Below are 19065 nucleotides of genomic sequence, written 5' to 3'. Positions count from 1 at the left end.
TTATGTCAGGGGTGAGTTTCTGCATGGGCAGAAGCGTCCAGGCGGATTGGTGTAGCCTCTCACTGCTGCCGCTACCGGTTCGCCCAATATGGGGCGAACTGGTAGCAAGCCATCACTGGCTCATGTACTATGCAAACAAAGGCAACCCTAGAGACAATGTTGAATGCTTTTTCTCATGCAGAAAAAGAGGTCTTCCAGATTGTCCTGTATAAATGATGGAGAATGGAAATAATTTTTGTTGTGGCCTCAATCAAATCAGCCTGCAATATTAGAATTATGTAATGCTTGGAAAAGGTGCTTCCAACGGAGCACAAGACATACATAGTTGCTAGGAATGCTTTTCAAATTTCATCTTGATCGTTCACAATATTCCTTTTCATTGTCCTCCTGTTTGTTTTCCTATCTGTCCCATGTAATTTTTTTAAAAAAATCACATTTGGAAAAACCAAGTCTTCTGGAAAAAGTTCAGTGTGAAATAACTTATCACTCCATAAATAAGCCATGTACCACACAAATACATCACACAGACTAATGTTGTATTTTGAGTTATGACAGCAGGACTGTAACCTTGTTTTCTGTTATCCTTAAGATTTATATTGACTGTTTCCCTATGACTATCATTAAGTGTTGTACCTTATGATTCTTGACGAATGTATCTTTTCTTTTATGTACTCCAAGAGCGTATGCACCAAGACAAATTCCTTGTGTGACTAATCACTCTTGGCCAATAAAGAATTCTATTCTGTTCTGTTCCGTTCCGTTCCGTTCCGTTCCATTCCATTCTACTCTACTCTACTCTAGATGAACCTACTAATTAACTTTTTACCAATGGCTTTCCACTCATCTATGGATACCAGGCATTCAAATTTCACACCTGTTGTCTCCCTGTAATCTGAGACATCTAATTTTGTAACTAGTTATTAGAGGCATATTTGATATCTTATTGATAGGAAAATATACATAGGCTTCACTTAATGTTAAGAGGTATTTTTACTGCTTCCTTGTGCTTTGGCTAAAATGAAATACTGCTTCGAATTGCGAGTTCTCAAACAACAATAATTTGTAGCTTGATCCAGTTAATTGATCTAGAAAATATATCTTCCCAGGTTTGCAATCAAATTGTTGCCTTGCTCATTTCATGCTTAGATCCTGCCCCCCCCCCGATGTTAATTTAGCAAATTTATAAACTCATCTTTATAATAAGTTTGTAGTTGTATTCTAATGCTCACATCACAGGAAGGGAATATTCAAATTTTTCAAGGTGGTTGCACCCTTGTATTCTACAATTTATAAAGAATGGAAAATACAAGATAATCCATGAAAACTAAATTTTAACAGGCAAATCTTATCCTGGATTGATTTGAAAAGTGTGCTTTTAAGTCAAAAACTTAAACATGGAAAATTAAAATAACCCCAAAAAACAAATGTATTAAATCCCTGCAAATAAAATTTTAAGAATTTTCAAAAATATCGTATCAAGAATAAATTGTACAAATCAAATTCCTAAATCAGAGGAAACTTTTTTAAAAAGGGGACAATTTTTGCAGTTATATCAACCTCAAATTAAAATGAAAAACCTCCTCAAAATAGAAGTAGGAGGGATGCAGAAAGATTGGAAAAAATATAAAAAGAAAGCAAGAATGGAAGATTAACCTTTTCTTTTGGCTTTGTAGTTGTTCTACTCATGGTTAAAAATGATTATGTTGTAGGTATTATAACTACTGAGGGGGGAAAAAGTATAAAGTTAAATATTGATTTTTAAATATGATGTATTAATGGTTGATTAATCCTTTTTGGTTTTTTAGTTTATGTATTAATGGTTAATTATGTTGTTGATTATCTTTTAAATTTTAAAAATTGGAGGGAGGAATAATGAAGGGGGAAATTTAGAAACTTAAAAAATGTAGAAATTTAATTAGTGAATATCTAAGGTTTATTTTTTGTTATGAGATTTCAAAATAAGAAACCAAGAATGGAAGATTAATTTTTTTTTTTTTTTTTGGCTTTGCAGTTGTTCTATTCATGGTTTAAATTGATTATGTTTTAGGTGTTATAACTATTGAGGGGGAAAAAGTATAAAGTTGAATATTGATCTTTAAATATGATGTATTAATGGTTAATTAATCTTTTTTGGTTTTCTAGTTAATGTACTAATGGTTAATTATAAAAATGTAGAAATTTAATTAGTGAATATCTAAGGTTTATTTTTTGTTATGAGATTTCAAAATATCTGAATTTTGAGAAAAATAGGAGGGGGAAAAATGTTTTTAGGTTTGAATGTTTAAGATTTGTTAATGGTTTTAAAATTCTTAGAGTTATTGGATTACATGTTACTTTGTGTTTATATAAAGGGAGGTTGATGAAATTGTAAAAGGGGAGTTAAGGGGTCTTGGGAGTTATTAAATCTTGTAGTTAGCTAGTTTATTTTAGCGAATGTTTGGTGAAATCTATGCCCTGTTTTTGTTCTGGGAAGTCGGGGGTGGGGGGTGGTAAGGAGGGGATGAAGATTGAGTTTACCAAATTGATTTTTTTTTCTTTTTTTCTGATGATAGTATGAATGATTGTTTATATTGTATACTTGTTTGATCAGAAAATAAAAACTTTTTTATTAAAAAAAAAAAAGAATAAATTGTACAACATGTATTTTTAAAACTTTAAATGCAGCTGAGAGGTGTTTTTTTTTAAAAGGTTTATCTCATCTTGCCTCAAATCTTTTTTTTAAAATTTTTTAAAAATCTTATACACAAGCAAACATTTAGTACATCAATCATTCCTTCCGTGTGACATCTCGGCATTTTCTCTGTAATTTCATCTTTTTTTATTATTTCTTCTGTCTTTGTTTTCACCAAATCTATTACAACATTTCTCCAAGAGTACAATATTCTAATTATACCATTTTCGCATAGCTATTTATAGATTTACTTATTTGTATCTCTTTTCTAACCAATGATAAAATTGATCCCATATCTTAAAATATTCTGAATCCTCTTTCTTTAACCATCAATCTATTCATTTCTGCACAGTTTAATATTTTTTTACTTACTTCTCCTTCCAAAGGTATTTTCTATGCTTTCCAATTTTGTGCAAACACAATCCTTGCAGCTGTTATTAGATGTATAATCAAATATGTATTTTTTTTGCTAATTTTCTCTGGGAGGATACTCAGTAGGAACAGCTCTGGTTTTAAATCAATATGTTGTTGTGTCATTTCTTCCAATCATGTCTTAATTTTATTCCAATAGTTTTTAGCTTCTGAACATGTCCACCACATATTCTTTGCCCAAGCTATCATTGTTTCCTTTACTTGTTCTTCCTCTAACTCAGTGCCAAGTAAAAAATTATAATTTTTTAAAATTAATTTGTCCTCTGTTCCTGTGAGTATCCTATCCAACTCTGTCTTTTCTAAGTGAAAACCATATAATTTAGCATCTTTTTCATATCTTGTTTGTATTTGCATGTATACCTTGCCTCAAATCTTTGACCCCTTTTTGGCACAATTTGAAAAAGATGGGAAACAAGGAGGTATAGATTGGCAGTAAGAATGAATTTGAAATAGAATCATGCAAAGATGAAGAAACATGTAATTGCGAGAATTTATATAAATTGCTATTAAATTATGACACAGAAACTGAACAAGTTAAAGAATGCAATGCTACATAGATGCTAAATTCTTGGCACGATAGTGGCATGGAATTTGGGGGGAAACATGGGTAAAATATTTTTACTTTGCAATAATTGAAGAGGAAAATGTTGCAAAATGATGGCATTTGACACCTCTGAAAGTAACTACCAAAACGTATAAGAACATTTTAAGTAAATGTTGCATATTCAGAAGAGGATGGAACCTATGATCATATAAGGTGGGCTTGTGAAGACACCAAAAGATTTTGGTTGGTGATCCATAGAATGTGAGTGAAAATTATAGGAATCCCTTTTCAGATAAAACCAGAATCGTTCTTATTAGTCTATGCAAGAACTGAGTAGAAAGAACAGCGCCTTATTGTTGTGTAAGATCACCATGATTATTATTTGTGTAGAAATGGAAAAAAATAAAGAAGTCCCAAATTTTGAATATTGGATATTTAAAGTTACGGCCATGGCAGAGATGGCAGAACTGGTATGTCCAATAAGAGTGAAATTTGCAGATTTTATTAAAGACTGGAGACCATTTATGGATTGTACTACAAAATTGGAGAAAAATAGCTTAATGATCATCGGTTTATAGATAAATAAGGGGAGAATACTGAAAATGTAAAATGGTGATTAAAACAATAAGAAAGGATTAAAGGATCTGTGAGTTAGACTGTATATTTAAGTTACATATTTAGTTTTATATTTGCAGGTTAAATTTATGTACTATGTTCTGTATTGTTTTTAATGTTTATTTTATGTGTAGAATTTTAATAAAGTTTTTTTTAAAAGCCTTTTTGGATTCCTCAGTTCTACTTCATCAGTATGCTTATGCAGTATAGGCTAGGTTTAATCTAGGTCACTGGTGGTCTTAAAATCCATTTCTTGTCTTTTTACATTTAGGTGTGGTTTCAAGACACCTGCAAAAGCTGTTACCCTGTTATTTTTAATGTGATAGAAATACGAAAATTACTAAATCATCAGAGTATTTAACTTACTTTAATTTGTATTGATTTAATTTTAATGCAAATTAATTACAATCATATTTATTTTTCCAGCTTCACCCATTATTTTTAAAATCATGGCTACACACCCATCAATCAGAATAGAGGTGGAAGGGATCTTGGAGGCCTTCTACTCCAACTTGCTGCTCAAGCAGAAGATCCTATACCAGTGATGGCTAATCTTTTCAGGACCAAGTGTACGTGCGTGTGCCCAAGCCCCTCAAAATGCAATGTGTGCACAGCCCTGAGGATGCACCCCATCCCCACTGCATGCGCCCCACCCCATACACATGTGTGTACCCCCCTAGTCCTTCTTTTCTCTAGTCTGGCCATACCCAAATCCTGCAACTGTTCTTCATATGTTTTAGTCTCCAGGCCTTTAATCACCTTAATTGCTCTTCTCTGTACTATTCCCAAACTCTTAGCATCTTTTTTGTCATGTAACTTAGAGAGAGAGGGAGGGAGGGAGGATGGAAGTGATTATGCAAAATAAGAACATGAAAAGATGGATATCAAATCATTCGGTTTTGCAAATGGGGAAGGAAAAGTGGCAGAAACCTGCATTTCATGTGTGATAATTTAAAATTAATTCAGCCAGACTGAGGAAAAGTGAAACCTCTTAATATTTAGCAGCGCTTACTAAAAGTTTCCTGCAAAATTGGTCTGGGTAGTGTGAGTCAAGTGACAAGGCGGTGACTTCCCAGAGATTGCCGTCTTTCTTTGATGTCAGCCTCCATTAATAAATCATACTAACCAGGTCACACAACTGTTTGAAGGACAACAATCAGAACCACCTCGCGGATGCAGGATGATTACACACATCCAGGCCTTTCTGAACACTAAGCACAGGGGGACATTAAATGAAGAACGAGGTAAAGTACAATTTATTTGAAATTACTGTTATCAGAGCCTCTTTTACAAGCATCAAATGGAAACCAAAAAGCCCACATCACAGTTTATTTCACGCCTTGTGTATCCTGCATGAGGCCAACTCAGGAAGTGGAAAGAAATATAAAAAAGACACAAGAGACCTACTGTGGAAGAATTGTTTTTTCACCTAAGTGTTGAAGAAAACAGGTTTTTAAAACATAAAGCTTGTTTCTCTTCTCCAACATAACCCAGTTGCTACTCTTCCCCCCACAACTTTTTAATTTTATTTTATCCATACCATGCATATTTTGTGGACAGTGTATTGACTGGGTCAATGTCTTTTTTAAACAATGTTAACAGTAATAATACAAATAAGTATACATAGTCCTAATCTTCCAACTTCATCAATACCATTCTCTTTATAATTCTTTCTTTTTTAAAAAAATTTGATTTATATGCCGCCCTTCTCCGGAGACTCAGGGCAGTTTACAATGTGTTAAGCAATAGCCTTCATACTTTTGTATATTTATACAAAGTCAGTTTATGGCCCCCACAAACTGGGTCCTCAATTTACCTACCTTAGAAAGGATGGAAGGCTGAGTCAACCTTCAGCCTGGTGAGATTCGAACTTACAGTAATTGCAGACAGCTGGTGTTAATCACAATGCTATCAGTCTGCTGAGCCACCAGGTTTTTCCCTCATTAATACATTTAAACCTAAATAACATTTATTTGTTATCCCCTAAGTCACTTAATATTTAAATTACTCATTATTCCACCATAATTTCGATATCCCAAATGTCTAGGACTACTAATAAAGCCAAATATTAACAAAATTTAATCAATCCTGGAATTATATTTTTAAATCCCCACAATTTCTAATCCTTAAATCTGGATATATTTTAACACACTGTTAATTTTATAAACTTCCATCTTTTAACATTAGCTTATTTTTAATTATAATAAATTTTATTGTCTATTAGTATATATACTACTATTTTCCCTATTTGTATTTTCTACTTTTCCATTTTATTAATATATTTTCTCACTATCCCTAATCTCTTAACCTTTTTGGAGTTCTGTCATTTATTGACTTTTTAGTTACCCTTTTATTCCTCTCTCTTGGAATCTTATAACTTTTTTTGATATTTTTATACTGAGTGTTCCCTTCGGATTGCCCTTTTTCTCTTTCTGATGTATCATTTCAGCACCCATACATCAATCTTTTTTTTTTAAAGAGATTTTTCCTTTTTTACTCTAAACATTCCTTTTTTTAAACCATTTCCCTTTTTTCCTCTGTTCTATTATAAACTTTTAAAGAATTACCTATTTGATTCCTACTTACCAATCCTTTCTCTTCATTATCTTTGTCTTTCTCCATCTCATTTTGATTTTTCTCTTCCACTGCCTCTTTTAATTTCTAATTTATTTTCTGAATATCATAGTCATCTTTTCCCCCAGTTGTTGAGAGACTTCTATACTCATTTCTTTATCTTTAGACAATCCCCGTCTCCTTATTATTCTTTATAGTTTCATGCATGCTTTTGAGCATCAAAATTATTTCTTCATATTCCTCTATTATCTCCCGATAGTCCATTTTGTAACAATTTGATAAAAATTACTCAATATCCCTCTATAGTTCCAATGTCTTAGTGTTTAAAAACTCCAACAAGCCAATTATTAGTAAGAGTTAGTCAATCCCATAGTTATACCTCCAATCCAGTAGTGGGCTTCAATTTCATCTGCTACAGGTTCGCTTGTGGGCATGTGCGCACTTACGCACGTGTGTGCTGCTTCTGTGCATGCACAGAAACTTCTGTTCATGTACTGAGACGTCCGGGCGGGTGGGCAGAGCCTTCCACTGCCGCTGCTACCAGTTCGCCCAATCTGGGGCGAACCTGTAGCAACTCACCACTGCTCCAATCCCCTAAATTTATAATCTTTAAAGTTCTTTAATATTTTACAGCTTTTTGATTTTCCATTTATCTTCCCAACTGTCCAGATTTTTAAGTCTTTAACTTTTCTATTCTCTTTTCTACTATCACCTTTCTTCTTTTGCCTTGTAGAATGTTCTATCAAATAGCATTAATAATCCAAGTCCAAGTTAATCCACTAGGTTTCCTCCAATCTTTCAAATCCACAATCCAATAACCAGTTTCAATAGAGTTTAATTATTTGCAATTTAGTTCATCTTAAAAATCTTCAAAAAAGAAAAGAAGCTGAGAATTTCAAAATATCCAAATCGTCCTCTAAAATAGAATCAAGGTTAAGTCGCCTTTCAAGTACTGATTACTTTCTTCTGTTATGTGTATTAGACATAATACACTTTTATTGAAAATTCTCCCGCTGTAATGCTCCTCTTCTTCCAGTAGATGGCTCTCCTATTCCCAATTCCAACATTAAACAGTATGTCAAAAACAGCTGATTCTCTAATAAATCCAGGGGGTTTAAAAATACAAATAAGAAAGACAGTTTCTCCCAAAAATCACCTTTCAAATTGTTTTAAACTTTTTTTCCAGCTTTCTATATTTTAAAGCTTTCTTTGGGCATTTCTTTCACCTCTTAATTTTCAGTCTTTAATCTTCTCCGTGTGTCTAATCGCCACTTCCTTAACGCTTGGAGTACTTTTTGAAATTCTTGTACTTAAAGTCTTTAAGGTAAGAGTTGGAAGTTATCTCACCCAGCTTCAATGCTCTGTCCACTGACCACTCCAGCACAAATCTTATCCCAGCTTGTGACTAGCACAAGTTGTCCCAGCTTGTGACTAGCCAAAGAGGTCATTGTCCCTGCTGCCGCTCAGGAGAGCTTGCTTCAGACCTAACGAGGAAATTGCGAATTCCTCATGGTCCACAAAGCGCCTCTCCTTTCTTTGATGCCCTTACAAGGTGGCTTGGACCCATAGGGTCTCCTGACAGCAGTTGCCAGCTGGATTTCGCAGGGCTAGGTGGAGTCCGCTATTTTCTAGCTGTTCTTGCTCTGATGTCAACCGGAAGTCCCTCCCCAGTTGCTACTCTTCTGCACAGGAAAAAGCTAGATATTAATTCTAAGAGGCACTTGTTTTTCCCCCACAGAATTACACCAAAATGCCACTTTACAGGTTGGGAGATATTTAAGTATGTAACTCTATTCATCACTAACCAGCAAAGTTTGAATAAAAAAAAAGGAAGTATGCACACTGATTCTCATAAGATTGAATTCCACTGAATTCCACAAAAGGAGGAATAAAAGAATAAGGAGATAATTTATGGGTGCGGTGCAGCTCAATTCCAAAACTACTTTTACATCTTTGGCATCCATGCATTTTGAGATCCGAAAACAGCCTATAATAGGTTTAACATAATCTATAAAAAAAAATCCATAACCTACTCAACATAACAATTTCTGATCTCATCCACATTTGTATCATGGCCGTGGTGCGTCGACATAAATTTAGGCCCCAGCCCTCAAGATTGCCCATCCAATGTAAAACATTGCATTCAGATGAAGTATGCTAGCAGCATCCTTTCACTCACCTTCTGGCCTATACAAGCAAAGTATTTTGTTCTAGAACAGGGGCTCTGCAAACTTGGCAACTTTTAAGACTTGAGGACTTCAACTTCCAGAATTCCTCAGCCAGTATGCAAGTTGAAATCCACAAGTCTTAAAAGTTGCCAAGCTTGCAGAGCCCATTCTATAATGAGCTACTCAACCTTTCTCTAAAGTAGCCAAATCTTAAAACTTGGAGCTGGTTGAAGGCAGTAAGTCCTGCCTTCCTAGCCACTAAATTCAAGTAATCATTCATCTTCAGTTAAGTGTCTTTTGATCTCTGACTGATGCTGAACATCTGGTAACTTTCAAATCCCAGGACCTATCCTTGAAATCAATTTGCTGACATCTAGTTCAGGTAATAATGTTTTGTTAAATTTGAGGGCCTTTTTATGCAGCAATTGTATCATACTTTCTAGTTTATCTTGCTCAAATTGTAAAAAGAAGACAAGGAGATGTCCATTTGTAGACCCAGCTATGGCTTCTTGCACGCTTCATCTAGCAATGGAGTCCAGCAGCTCAGGTACGGGGGTTGCTATGCAAGAGGATGTCAGGTTTCGATGTTGTCTCAAATAAAATAAATTGCATTTCCAAACAGATAGTCTTTGAAGAAATCTTTCGTTTTATTAAGCACGACAATCTGTCCCCGATCATGGCATAGCCAACTCTGACTTCCTAACCCCAAACCTTCCCTTTCCGTTCCCCAATTCTCTGTGTATCATTGGCCTTCTTCCAAATCACTCTACCCATATCTACTACTTAAGCTCCCAGGAATGTCCCCCCCTCCCATCTCATCTCCTACGGGATATTATCTTCAAGGAAAATAAGTAGGTGAAATGTCAAGCGTCCTCTTGCCAGCTGCCCCCTCTTCTCCTTCTTATGTCAGCACTAAAGTAAATGCAGGTTGAAGTGCTGACAGAGGAAGGCTGGTACAGCAACAAATCAAGGTCCAGGATATTTGTCGGACCATCTGCAACCAGCAACAGCTCCCCATCGCCCGGTGCATTCTCACAGGGAGGGCCTACTCAGGGTGCCGTCGGCTAGACAGTGTCGACTGGCGACCCCTAGAGGCAGAGCTTTCTCTGTGGGTGCTCCCACCCTCTGGAACCAACTTCCTCTGGGGCTCCGGTTGGCCCCTGACCTTCGCACCTTCTGCCGCGACTTAAAGACATGGTTGTTCAGCCTGGACTGCGGGGGTTAACATGTATTTTAACACGCTTTTATTCGGATATTTTATTGTTGTTAGCCGGCCTGAGTCCTATGGAGATAGGGTGGCATATAAATAAAATAAAATAAATAAATAAATAAAATAAATTCCAAATGATCCATAAACCCTGACTTAAATGAACAGGGTCTCATATCCAGCAATCTGTAGAATAAAGCTTCAGAGAGCCTTAAGAAACTTCCAGATGACCATCACATTACTACTCATGCTGTCTTGGTTGATACCACACTTGATGCTCCACTAGACACATTTCTGAAATGTCCATTCCCACTTCTGGAGCCAGACAGGCCTTGGTAATAGTTCTTGGTAATGCCAGTTTGGTTGTCTCATCTATAATTAAATCATCTCATTTCTAAATCATAGATGAGGGAGATCACAGATTTTATTACAGACCAACCTAGCACTTAGTAGCAGTAGCCGAAAGCCAAGGCCTCTGAAGATCTATAATTGAGAAGAAGCACTTCTCTTTAGAAAAGAGACAAACTAATTTGTAACTGTTTTTAAAAGTGCTTTTATTTTATATTACAAAATATAGTCAGCCTGCTTTTGAGTACATTGAGACTTGGGCAATTGGGGAAGTGGGGAAAGCTTAATTCTCTGATACTTTTCTTTCAAAATATAAAAGTACTGGATTTTTAAAAACAAGAGCAGGAGATCTTAATTTCCACTTGCATCATGATTTCCCAAAATAATTTAGCTGGACTTGCATGGAAAAACACACCAGGTGACTTGACTTACTAGAGTTTTGGACCTTGATTTAACCTGATCCTCTGAACATGATATTTAGACCGTATTTTGGTCTCTGTGCAAATCCCACAAGGGACAAAGTTTGTATAGTTCACTCTCAATCCTTTTAAAGTTGGCACTGGGATATTAATCAGGATCAAAAGATCCAAGGGAGAGAATGAAGTAATCTGTAGTCACGACCAAAAGTTGGGCACACAATTCCTAAGGCACATAGGTGGAGAAAAGACACAGCTATAGTTCTAAAGAAAATTGGAAAACAGCTAGGCAACCCCAATATTTCAGCCAAGAATGGACCAAGGATGTGTTCATCTTCCTAGTTTATCAAACTAGGTTGTGTCTCTAAGACAAGGAGAAAAATCCAACAAATCAGTTCAGGATGAAGAGTAAAGTTCCCTCTGCATGGCTGAGCATAGGATGTGAAGGATCAAGATTTGCCCCAACCTCTGCAGAATATTCTTATCTTCCTTTGCTCTCTGGTGAACACAAAATAGTTTGGGTGGGGAGGAGCCTATTTTTTTAAAGTGACATGGCACAAGCTATGATAGGTTGAGGAAGGTGCTGAAGCAGGATTTGGGAGAGAACTAGCGGGGGGGGGGGGGAAAGTGCCATGATCAGTAAAGGAAAACTATAATTGCTCGTGGTGTTGCTTTGTTGTGCCTTTACAACAACAACAAAAAGGGTTCTTTCTTTGAGGATTCTTTCATGGAAGTGACTGATCACCGTTTCTGAGTCAGGACTGCAGTATCCATTGAGGAAAACCTTACAAAAATAATCCACAAAGGTCAAAATCAAAGCAGCAGAGACAGTCTTCTAGATTATGACCATTATAGGCACCTGGGACATGGTTTTGAACGTAGGGAAGGTTTCTAGGCATAGGCAGCATGTGCTTCCAGGAATGGAAGGGCTGGAGGAGCCCCGCCAGTCATCTGTAGTGCAAAGGCCTCCCCAGTGAAAGGAGAACAGTTCCAGGATAGAGATGCAGCCCGAGGGAACTACTAAAAAGAGAAGAAAAACAATTCCAGAGTGTCACTATTTCCATTCTGAACCCAACTGAAAAGCTCTAATCTATGACCTGTGGACTTCAACTTTCAGAATTCCTGAGCCACCATGGAATTCTGGGAGATGAAGTCCACAGGTTGTAAAGGAGCCATAGTTGCCCACCCTGATCTAATATACTAGCCATCCCGTAGCCTTCCCAGTTGCCTAATGTGAACAATAAGCCTTTCCAAGGATTTCACCTCCTTCCAAGAGACATGGGACACTAAGGAAGCATCTCTATCTCTGTGAAATGCTGAAAAGATCTGCATCCGTGAATTGTCAGAGAAAGAGCACATGGGAGCAATGTGTCTAGTTAAATGGCTACCACCATTTTCTTTTGCTCATATATTTCATATATTTTATAATTTAAATACAAGTTTAATACATTATAATATAAAGCACTTTTAGGGATGCATCTTGTCACCAGATCTCTGTTCAAGCCTGCTTAGTGAGCCGACCAAGTTTAACCCAGCCCAAGTTTAACCTTGGGTTTTCATCTCCTTGTACGTACCATCAGTCTTTGATCATGCAGCATGAAGGGAGACCCAAGGGGGTGGGGAAGTCCTTCTAAAGTGTAATGGCCAGGATGATGATGATAATAATGATGAATACTGTGATGGTCAAGCAGATGCCAATCATGAACTTCTTCTGCAGAGCCCCAAAGGCAAAAGAGAGAAGGCAGAAAGATGTGAAGAAATATAGATGGGGAAGCATCTTCATTCCTGTTACATTGATTCTTTCTCTGCTAGCTTCAGGGAATAAAAAAGGAACTTCCTCACATATAGCCTACTTGTTCAACGCACTTTTAATCTCCATGAGACTTTATGGGGCTTAAAATCGTGTGCTACTAGCTATTTTGGACTGCATGGACTCAAAATATTGTCCTGCCCTGCAGCCCCCCCGAATTCAAAGCAGAAACTCCCAGGAGAGTTAATCCTTATAAGATACAGCAGAAGGGTATTTCATTTTATATCGTGTTTCTTGAAAATAAGAACCAGACTTATGTTTTTTTGGGCTCCAAAATAAGCACTAGGGCTTATTTTTGGGGAAATGCGATTTCAGGGTGATCAGCCCGGTTGAAAGCCCCACTCCTGGCGTATGCACTAGAGGTGGCAAGCATGTGGGGACTGACGGTATCCAGCAACAGGTATAGACCGCTGGTCCCATGGTTGTCGCACCCTGGAGCTGCGTAGCCCACGCGGCACAGGTGAGTTGATATCCTGTCCAAGAAGTAGATGGAGGCAGATGTCCTGGGTGGGGGTGGGAAATGGCAATTTGGATAGTCACAGACAAGCCGAGAAATGTGAAGACAAGACTCCCATGGCCGGCTGCCCACTCCAGCCCACTGACTCTTGGCTTTCCTGCGGCGCATGTGGATCACCTGCCTTCCTTCTGCGCCTGCTGCCAGTGCCGCCATGCAAAGACAAGTCTCCTGCATCCAGCCACCACTCCAGCCTTTCCGCTTTTCTGCGACCTCTGCGGTGAGTTCAGATTGTGTGTCCCTACTGCTTGGACAAGTAATCAACTTACCTGCGCTGGGTGGGCTGCTGCTAGACACTGTTGGCCCACATGTGCTCGCTGCCTATGCTGGCCACGCCCACACCTCTTCACTAGGGCTTATTTTTGGGGTAGGGCCCATATTAGGTGCATGCGTAATAATCAGGCTAGGTCTTATTTTGGGGGTAGGTCTTATTTTTGGGGAAACATGGTAGAATGTGAGTACTGAATCTAGGTAATCCTCGATTTACAACAGTACTTTTAGTGCCCATTCAAAGTTACAACTCCAGGGGACTTGTGAAAAGGGGACTTACGACCCTTTTTCACACTTAAGACCATTGCAGCATCCCCAGGGTCACATGATCAAAATTCAAATGCTTGGCAAATGATGCCTATTTATGACAGTCACCATGTCACGGGGTGTCACATGATCCCCTTTGCTTCTGACAAGTAAAGTAGACGGGGAAAACCAGATTCACTTGATAACATGTTACTAATTTAACCAACTGCAGTGGTTCATTTAACAACTGTTCCACTTAGCAACCAAGATTTTGGGCTCCACTATGGTGGTGAGGGTTGCAGATGGGGCGGTTTACCTTAAGAGCTTTCTTCTGACTCTCCTGGGCTTGATGAAGGTGCAGTTGCCCTTTCTTGACGTAGTCCCCGGAGTCTAGAATGTTCTTCTCTATCCGGTCAATCATGTCTCCCTGAATGGAATCAAAAGGGGATGTTTTGATAAGGAGCTTTCGGGCGAAGATAATCAGTTCTTGTGAGGGCAGAACAGAAAAAGCAGTGAGACTAAGAGGTTCTACTGCAGGATTATGGGACAACTAGTAGCAAAGTGAAAACAAAGCAAACAAATGGCAGTTCAAAACTGTTCAAATGTAGCGGCTCAACTTTTGCATCATTAATAGTGGTAGCTCTTAGACTTATATACTGCTTCACAGAGCTTTACAGCCCTCTCTAAGCAGTTTACAGAGTCAGCATATTGCCCCCAACAATCTGGGTCCTCATTTTACCCATCTCAGAAGGATGGAAGGCTGAGTCAACCTTGAGCCTGGTGAGGATCGAACTCCTTGCAGTGGGCAGAGTTAGCTATAACAATAGCATTTAGACTCATATACTGCTTCACAGTGCTTTACAGCCCACCTTAAGCAGTTTACAGAGACAGCATATTGCCTCCAACAATTTGGGTCCTCCAACAATCTTCCGACCTCAGAAGGATGAAATGCTGAGTCAACTTTGAGCCTGGTGAGGATCAAACTGTCAAACTGCAGGCAGCCGGCAATCAGCAGAAGTAGCCTGCAGTACTGCATTCTGACCACTGTGCCACCACAGTTCTTGGTGAGTAAAACCTCCTAGAAAGGCCATACAGGAAATCTACTTGACAACAGTACTGATAGGAAGGAGACTGGAAGCTTGTAGAGTTAGAACAGGTAAAAAAGGGAAATAAGAGGACTGCACAAAGATTCCTCTCTCTCTTTGGGGAAGTATTGCCTATCTTTTCATGTAAGAAATCCGAAGGTCAGTGGTTAACATCTCCAAAGAAGCTGGGAAAAATCTTTGACACCATAAAAAGCTACAGCTGGTCAGTGTAAACCCTATTAAGGTAATCGGGCTGATGGTCTGATTCAACAAAATCTGACCAAAGCACAATCCCCCTTGCTTTCCTCTTTCCACTTCATACTTGCAGCTCCACTTCTGTAGCCAGGAACATAAACAGGTCATGTAGCTCCTGGATACTGCGCTCCAATTTCAGGATTTCACTGTGTCTGGTTTCGATCTCATTGAGAGCCTGCTTTGTCACTTGTGTGTCCTTCATGAGCTGCACGAAAAAGGTGAAGTAGATGAATCCCTTTGTTTAGAGCCTTTTCCTCCTTTCAAAGGCCCTAATATTCCGATACTCACATTTGAAATAAATACTTCTGTCTGACCGCTCTCCAGCATCTCATCCAGCTCGTCATCAGATACCACTGTGCTACCAGCTGGGAGGAATAAAAATACAGTGTTAATATCAGTAAGCAAGAGGTTTTTTTCACTCTTCCATCAGAAAAGAGAAATGAAGTTCAAAGTATCTTTTTCTGAGCATTCTGACACTTGTTTTGCCCTGTGAACAGAATCCAAAAATTTAAGGGCTCTATCTGAAGCATAAGACCTAAAAGTCAAGGGGTGCACTGGAATTCTGAAATTAACTGCTCTGTGCTGGCACCACAATGCCCTCTCATGGCAAATTGCATAGCTGAAAGGCAGAGAACCGGATAAAGTTAGGTTTAAAAATCCTCTCTATTTCACAGCTGGGTGATATCATCAGACAGCTTTTTGCCTTCTTTCCATTTGCTACAGATGCTGAAATGACTGTGATTGTGATTGTACTAGTAGTTGTTTCAACTTTTGATGCTAGGAGTTGGTCAATACATCTTGAAGTTGCCACGGTTAAGAAACAGTGCTTTAAAGGATGGCATTATCCCTCAGATACTACCTTTCTGAGGGATAATGACTTGGTTAATATATAAATAGCACACATTTCTGAAGGGCTTTATAAAACTGAACATTCAGAGGTGAAACATAAAAGGTAACCCTGTAAACTCTAGTAAACCTCTTTCAGGAAGAACGTATCAAACTTTTTGAGAAGGGACAGGCATTTAATTGTGATCTCTCTCTTTTATCCCTTACATTGGATAAGTATCTACTTTTCTCCTCAAAAGAGAAACAGAGTTTTTGGTTTTCAAGAATCATGGGCTTCCAAGGGCTACAAATAGGAGACTAATGGCACATGCAACTTTGGGGCTGCAGGATTTCTAGAAAAGATTTTGTCCGGGATGCTTTAAGGATTTTTGCCTTGGGCAGGGGGTTGGATTAGAAGACCTCCAAGTCCCTTCTAGTCTTATGATTCTAGGTTGTCTTCCCTGTTCGTTTGTTTTTTAAAAACCAAGGAAAGAGGATCCCAGGTACTGAATTATAAAACAGGCATTTACCCTTTTCTTATGGGTCTGATGCCTTCCACCTTGCTGGAGAAAACACTAGGAGGTACGCTCTCCCATTTTTGTTAGGCCGATACCTGAAATCAGCCACAAAGAAGTAGCAGTGTATCCATCTTCTTCCTCCTAAAGGTTACTGATGAATGTGACATTTTTACAAATGGAAATCTGCCAATGCTAGGTTTGAGTTTCAAAGAGCAAGATGCCCAGTTGTTGTTGTTGTTGCTGTTCTGTGCATGCTCTGGCCTATCTTGTCTTTTACCATACCCAGGTCTACAAAGAACATATTAGATGCATACACTGAATTTAAACCTTGGGCCAACTTTAGGAGGTTGGAAAATTATGTGATATTCAACTGTGGAGTTCACATTTCTTTTCACACATGTACATCCATACAATTGTATTGGTGGGGATTTCACAGCAAATCACAAAATGGAAAAGGCTGGCAGTGGAATGCTTCATTTTCCTTCCAGAAAGTTCTCTTAATTTCTCAGAATATATCAATCAGGCATTCTGGGAAGTCTTTGTGCTGTTTCAGAAGTATGACTCACCAATTGTTTTGGCAAATGTACTTCAAAGAATTGCTCATGAAATGCCTGATCAGCTCACCTGGTAGATAAATCTAATATTGGGGGAGCGGGGGTGTTAAATAAACTCTGGCCATCCCATTTTATATATTCAGAAAATGTAACTGGATAAGTCTCAGAGTTACATTATAGTATATTCCTGCGTCTTGGGCTACAGGGCCATCCATTTTTAAAAAGCCACTCTAACCTTCTTTTTGAAGAAGAAAAATCTGCATTTAAAAGACATTATGCACATTACATTTGAATACTAGTTTGTTCTGCATTATTTTTCTATTTCTATATTCACTGACAGAACTAAGAGTTAAAAAAAACTTTTTTCAGTTAAATTAAGGGACATTCTATTCATGGAATAGAACACAAGATCTCTGCTTTTTTCTGCTATCTCTTTAAAGAGAAAAAGTATAGAAAATAGGATATCACATTTGGACATTCTCCCTTATTTATTTAATGTATTTTTTCATACTGCTTCCTACGCTAAAGCATCTGGAAGCAGTTTACAATTAAAGTAGTGACTTCTGGAAGACAAAATGGTGGACTGAAGATGGCTCTGTGAAAAATAGAACTGACAATTGTGACAAACAATGAAGCATTGGCTTTTTTAATCTCTCCAGACATAGAAAGGACAGGTGATTCCCACAAGTGCTCCAGACAGTTGCTCCTTGAGAGGAGACTTCAAAATAAGTGTCTCAGGTGGATTTTGAGTACTGGGAGGTGAGGTTGACATTTTGCTCAAACTGTATGTTTTAAAATGATACTAAATTCACATACTTCTTTTTCTAATTGGAGACTTGTGTATTAATTACTATTAGAATCTTTGGATTGATAAATCTAAAAATAGTGGGTGAGTCTGCCTTCAATTGTAAATGAAATAAAAATTTAACTACAAGCTTAAGGAATTTGAAATAAACAGCAAAAATCTGGTTTTAGAAAGGATCCAGATAAATTGGAAATATTTTGCAATTAAAAAGAATTTTTCCCATAAGAAAAATCAACTTGTTTTGAACATAAAGAGATAAAAAAGATTTTAAAAATTGGACTATAAAGGTTTAATTAAAGGAGAAAATACATAAACCTGATTTAACAATTACAGAATGATGCAAAACATTTTAACACTGGAAATACTGTGGATGCTTTTGAAAAACGAAATCAGAAATTAATATCAACAATTTTGATAGTGATGTTTACGTCTATAGATAGGCTATGTCCCAAAAAATGTTTTGGAAGAAATGACAGAAGAGAAACAAGTTTTATCTGACAAGACAGAGACACTGAGACTTCCGGTTTCCTCGTCTTCGGCGGCGGCGGTGCCTTTTGAAGCTCCACCAGCCCTGCCGCTTGTAGAGCCGCTTCGCGACTAAGAAGCGGCTTGAAAACTTCAAAATCCTTAGGATTTTTGAAGAGAGATCGCAGGGCACAGGTTGAGCCCCTGCAACCCCCCCAGGGAATAGTTTCTGGGGAGGGAACAGGAGCGGCTCCCGTTTAACCTGCTGGAACTCCGGGCGGCGTGGGACAAGTCTGCTTTTGCAGAACAAGCCGGCTACAGGAAACTTTAAACTGAAAGGAAAGGAATCAGCCTTAATAAGCAGCATATTTTCACTTGAACCCTGAAACTCGGAATCGCAAGTATTAGAGTTTTCTTGGCTTTCTAATCTGAGTGAAAAAATGCGGATGAGTGAAAGTGAACTGTAAAAACATGGCGCTTAGCCTCAGAGTTAACGAGCTGGCGAGTGTGGATTGCTGAACTCATCTTGCTTTGTCACAAAGTTTCTAAACTGTTATGAAGTTGCTTTGCTTGTAACAAGAGAAATAAGAGAGAAATTTCTCCTTTTTCAATATTGGACTTTGCTTTACTTTAGTTCTTATTTGATTAAATCTGGGGGACTTTTTCAGAAGTCTTTGTGGAGGTGGGAGAGGAAGAAGAACTTCCCTTTTTAGTAAAACCAGCCTACGTGGCAGGATGGCCTC

The 19065-nt window shown here is 38.0% G+C and overlaps 1 protein-coding gene across 1 annotated transcript in view; it reads right to left on the bottom strand.

Annotated features, from left to right (window-relative positions):
- Positions 1 to 10748: 10748 nt before the first annotated feature.
- Positions 10749 to 19065, bottom strand: part of STX4 (syntaxin 4) — a 31859-nt gene continuing 23542 nt past the window's right edge. The window contains exons 7-11 of the mRNA XM_034419839.3: positions 15444 to 15520; positions 15223 to 15360; positions 14132 to 14242; positions 12550 to 12686; positions 10749 to 11995 (exon numbers count right to left, since the gene is read on the bottom strand). Of these exons, the coding sequence (XP_034275730.1) occupies positions 12606 to 12686; positions 14132 to 14242; positions 15223 to 15360; positions 15444 to 15520 (407 nt within the window). The 3' untranslated portion in view covers positions 10749 to 11995; positions 12550 to 12605. The remainder of the gene's footprint in view (positions 11996 to 12549; positions 12687 to 14131; positions 14243 to 15222; positions 15361 to 15443; positions 15521 to 19065) is intronic.

This window comes from Pantherophis guttatus, chromosome 4 (genome assembly GCF_059756535.1).
Source record: "Pantherophis guttatus breed Tessera chromosome 4, ASM5975653v1, whole genome shotgun sequence".
Lineage (NCBI taxonomy): Eukaryota > Metazoa > Chordata > Lepidosauria > Squamata > Colubridae > Pantherophis > Pantherophis guttatus.
Note: the sequence above shows the minus strand (reverse complement) of the source record. Positions and strands in the feature narration are given on the sequence as shown.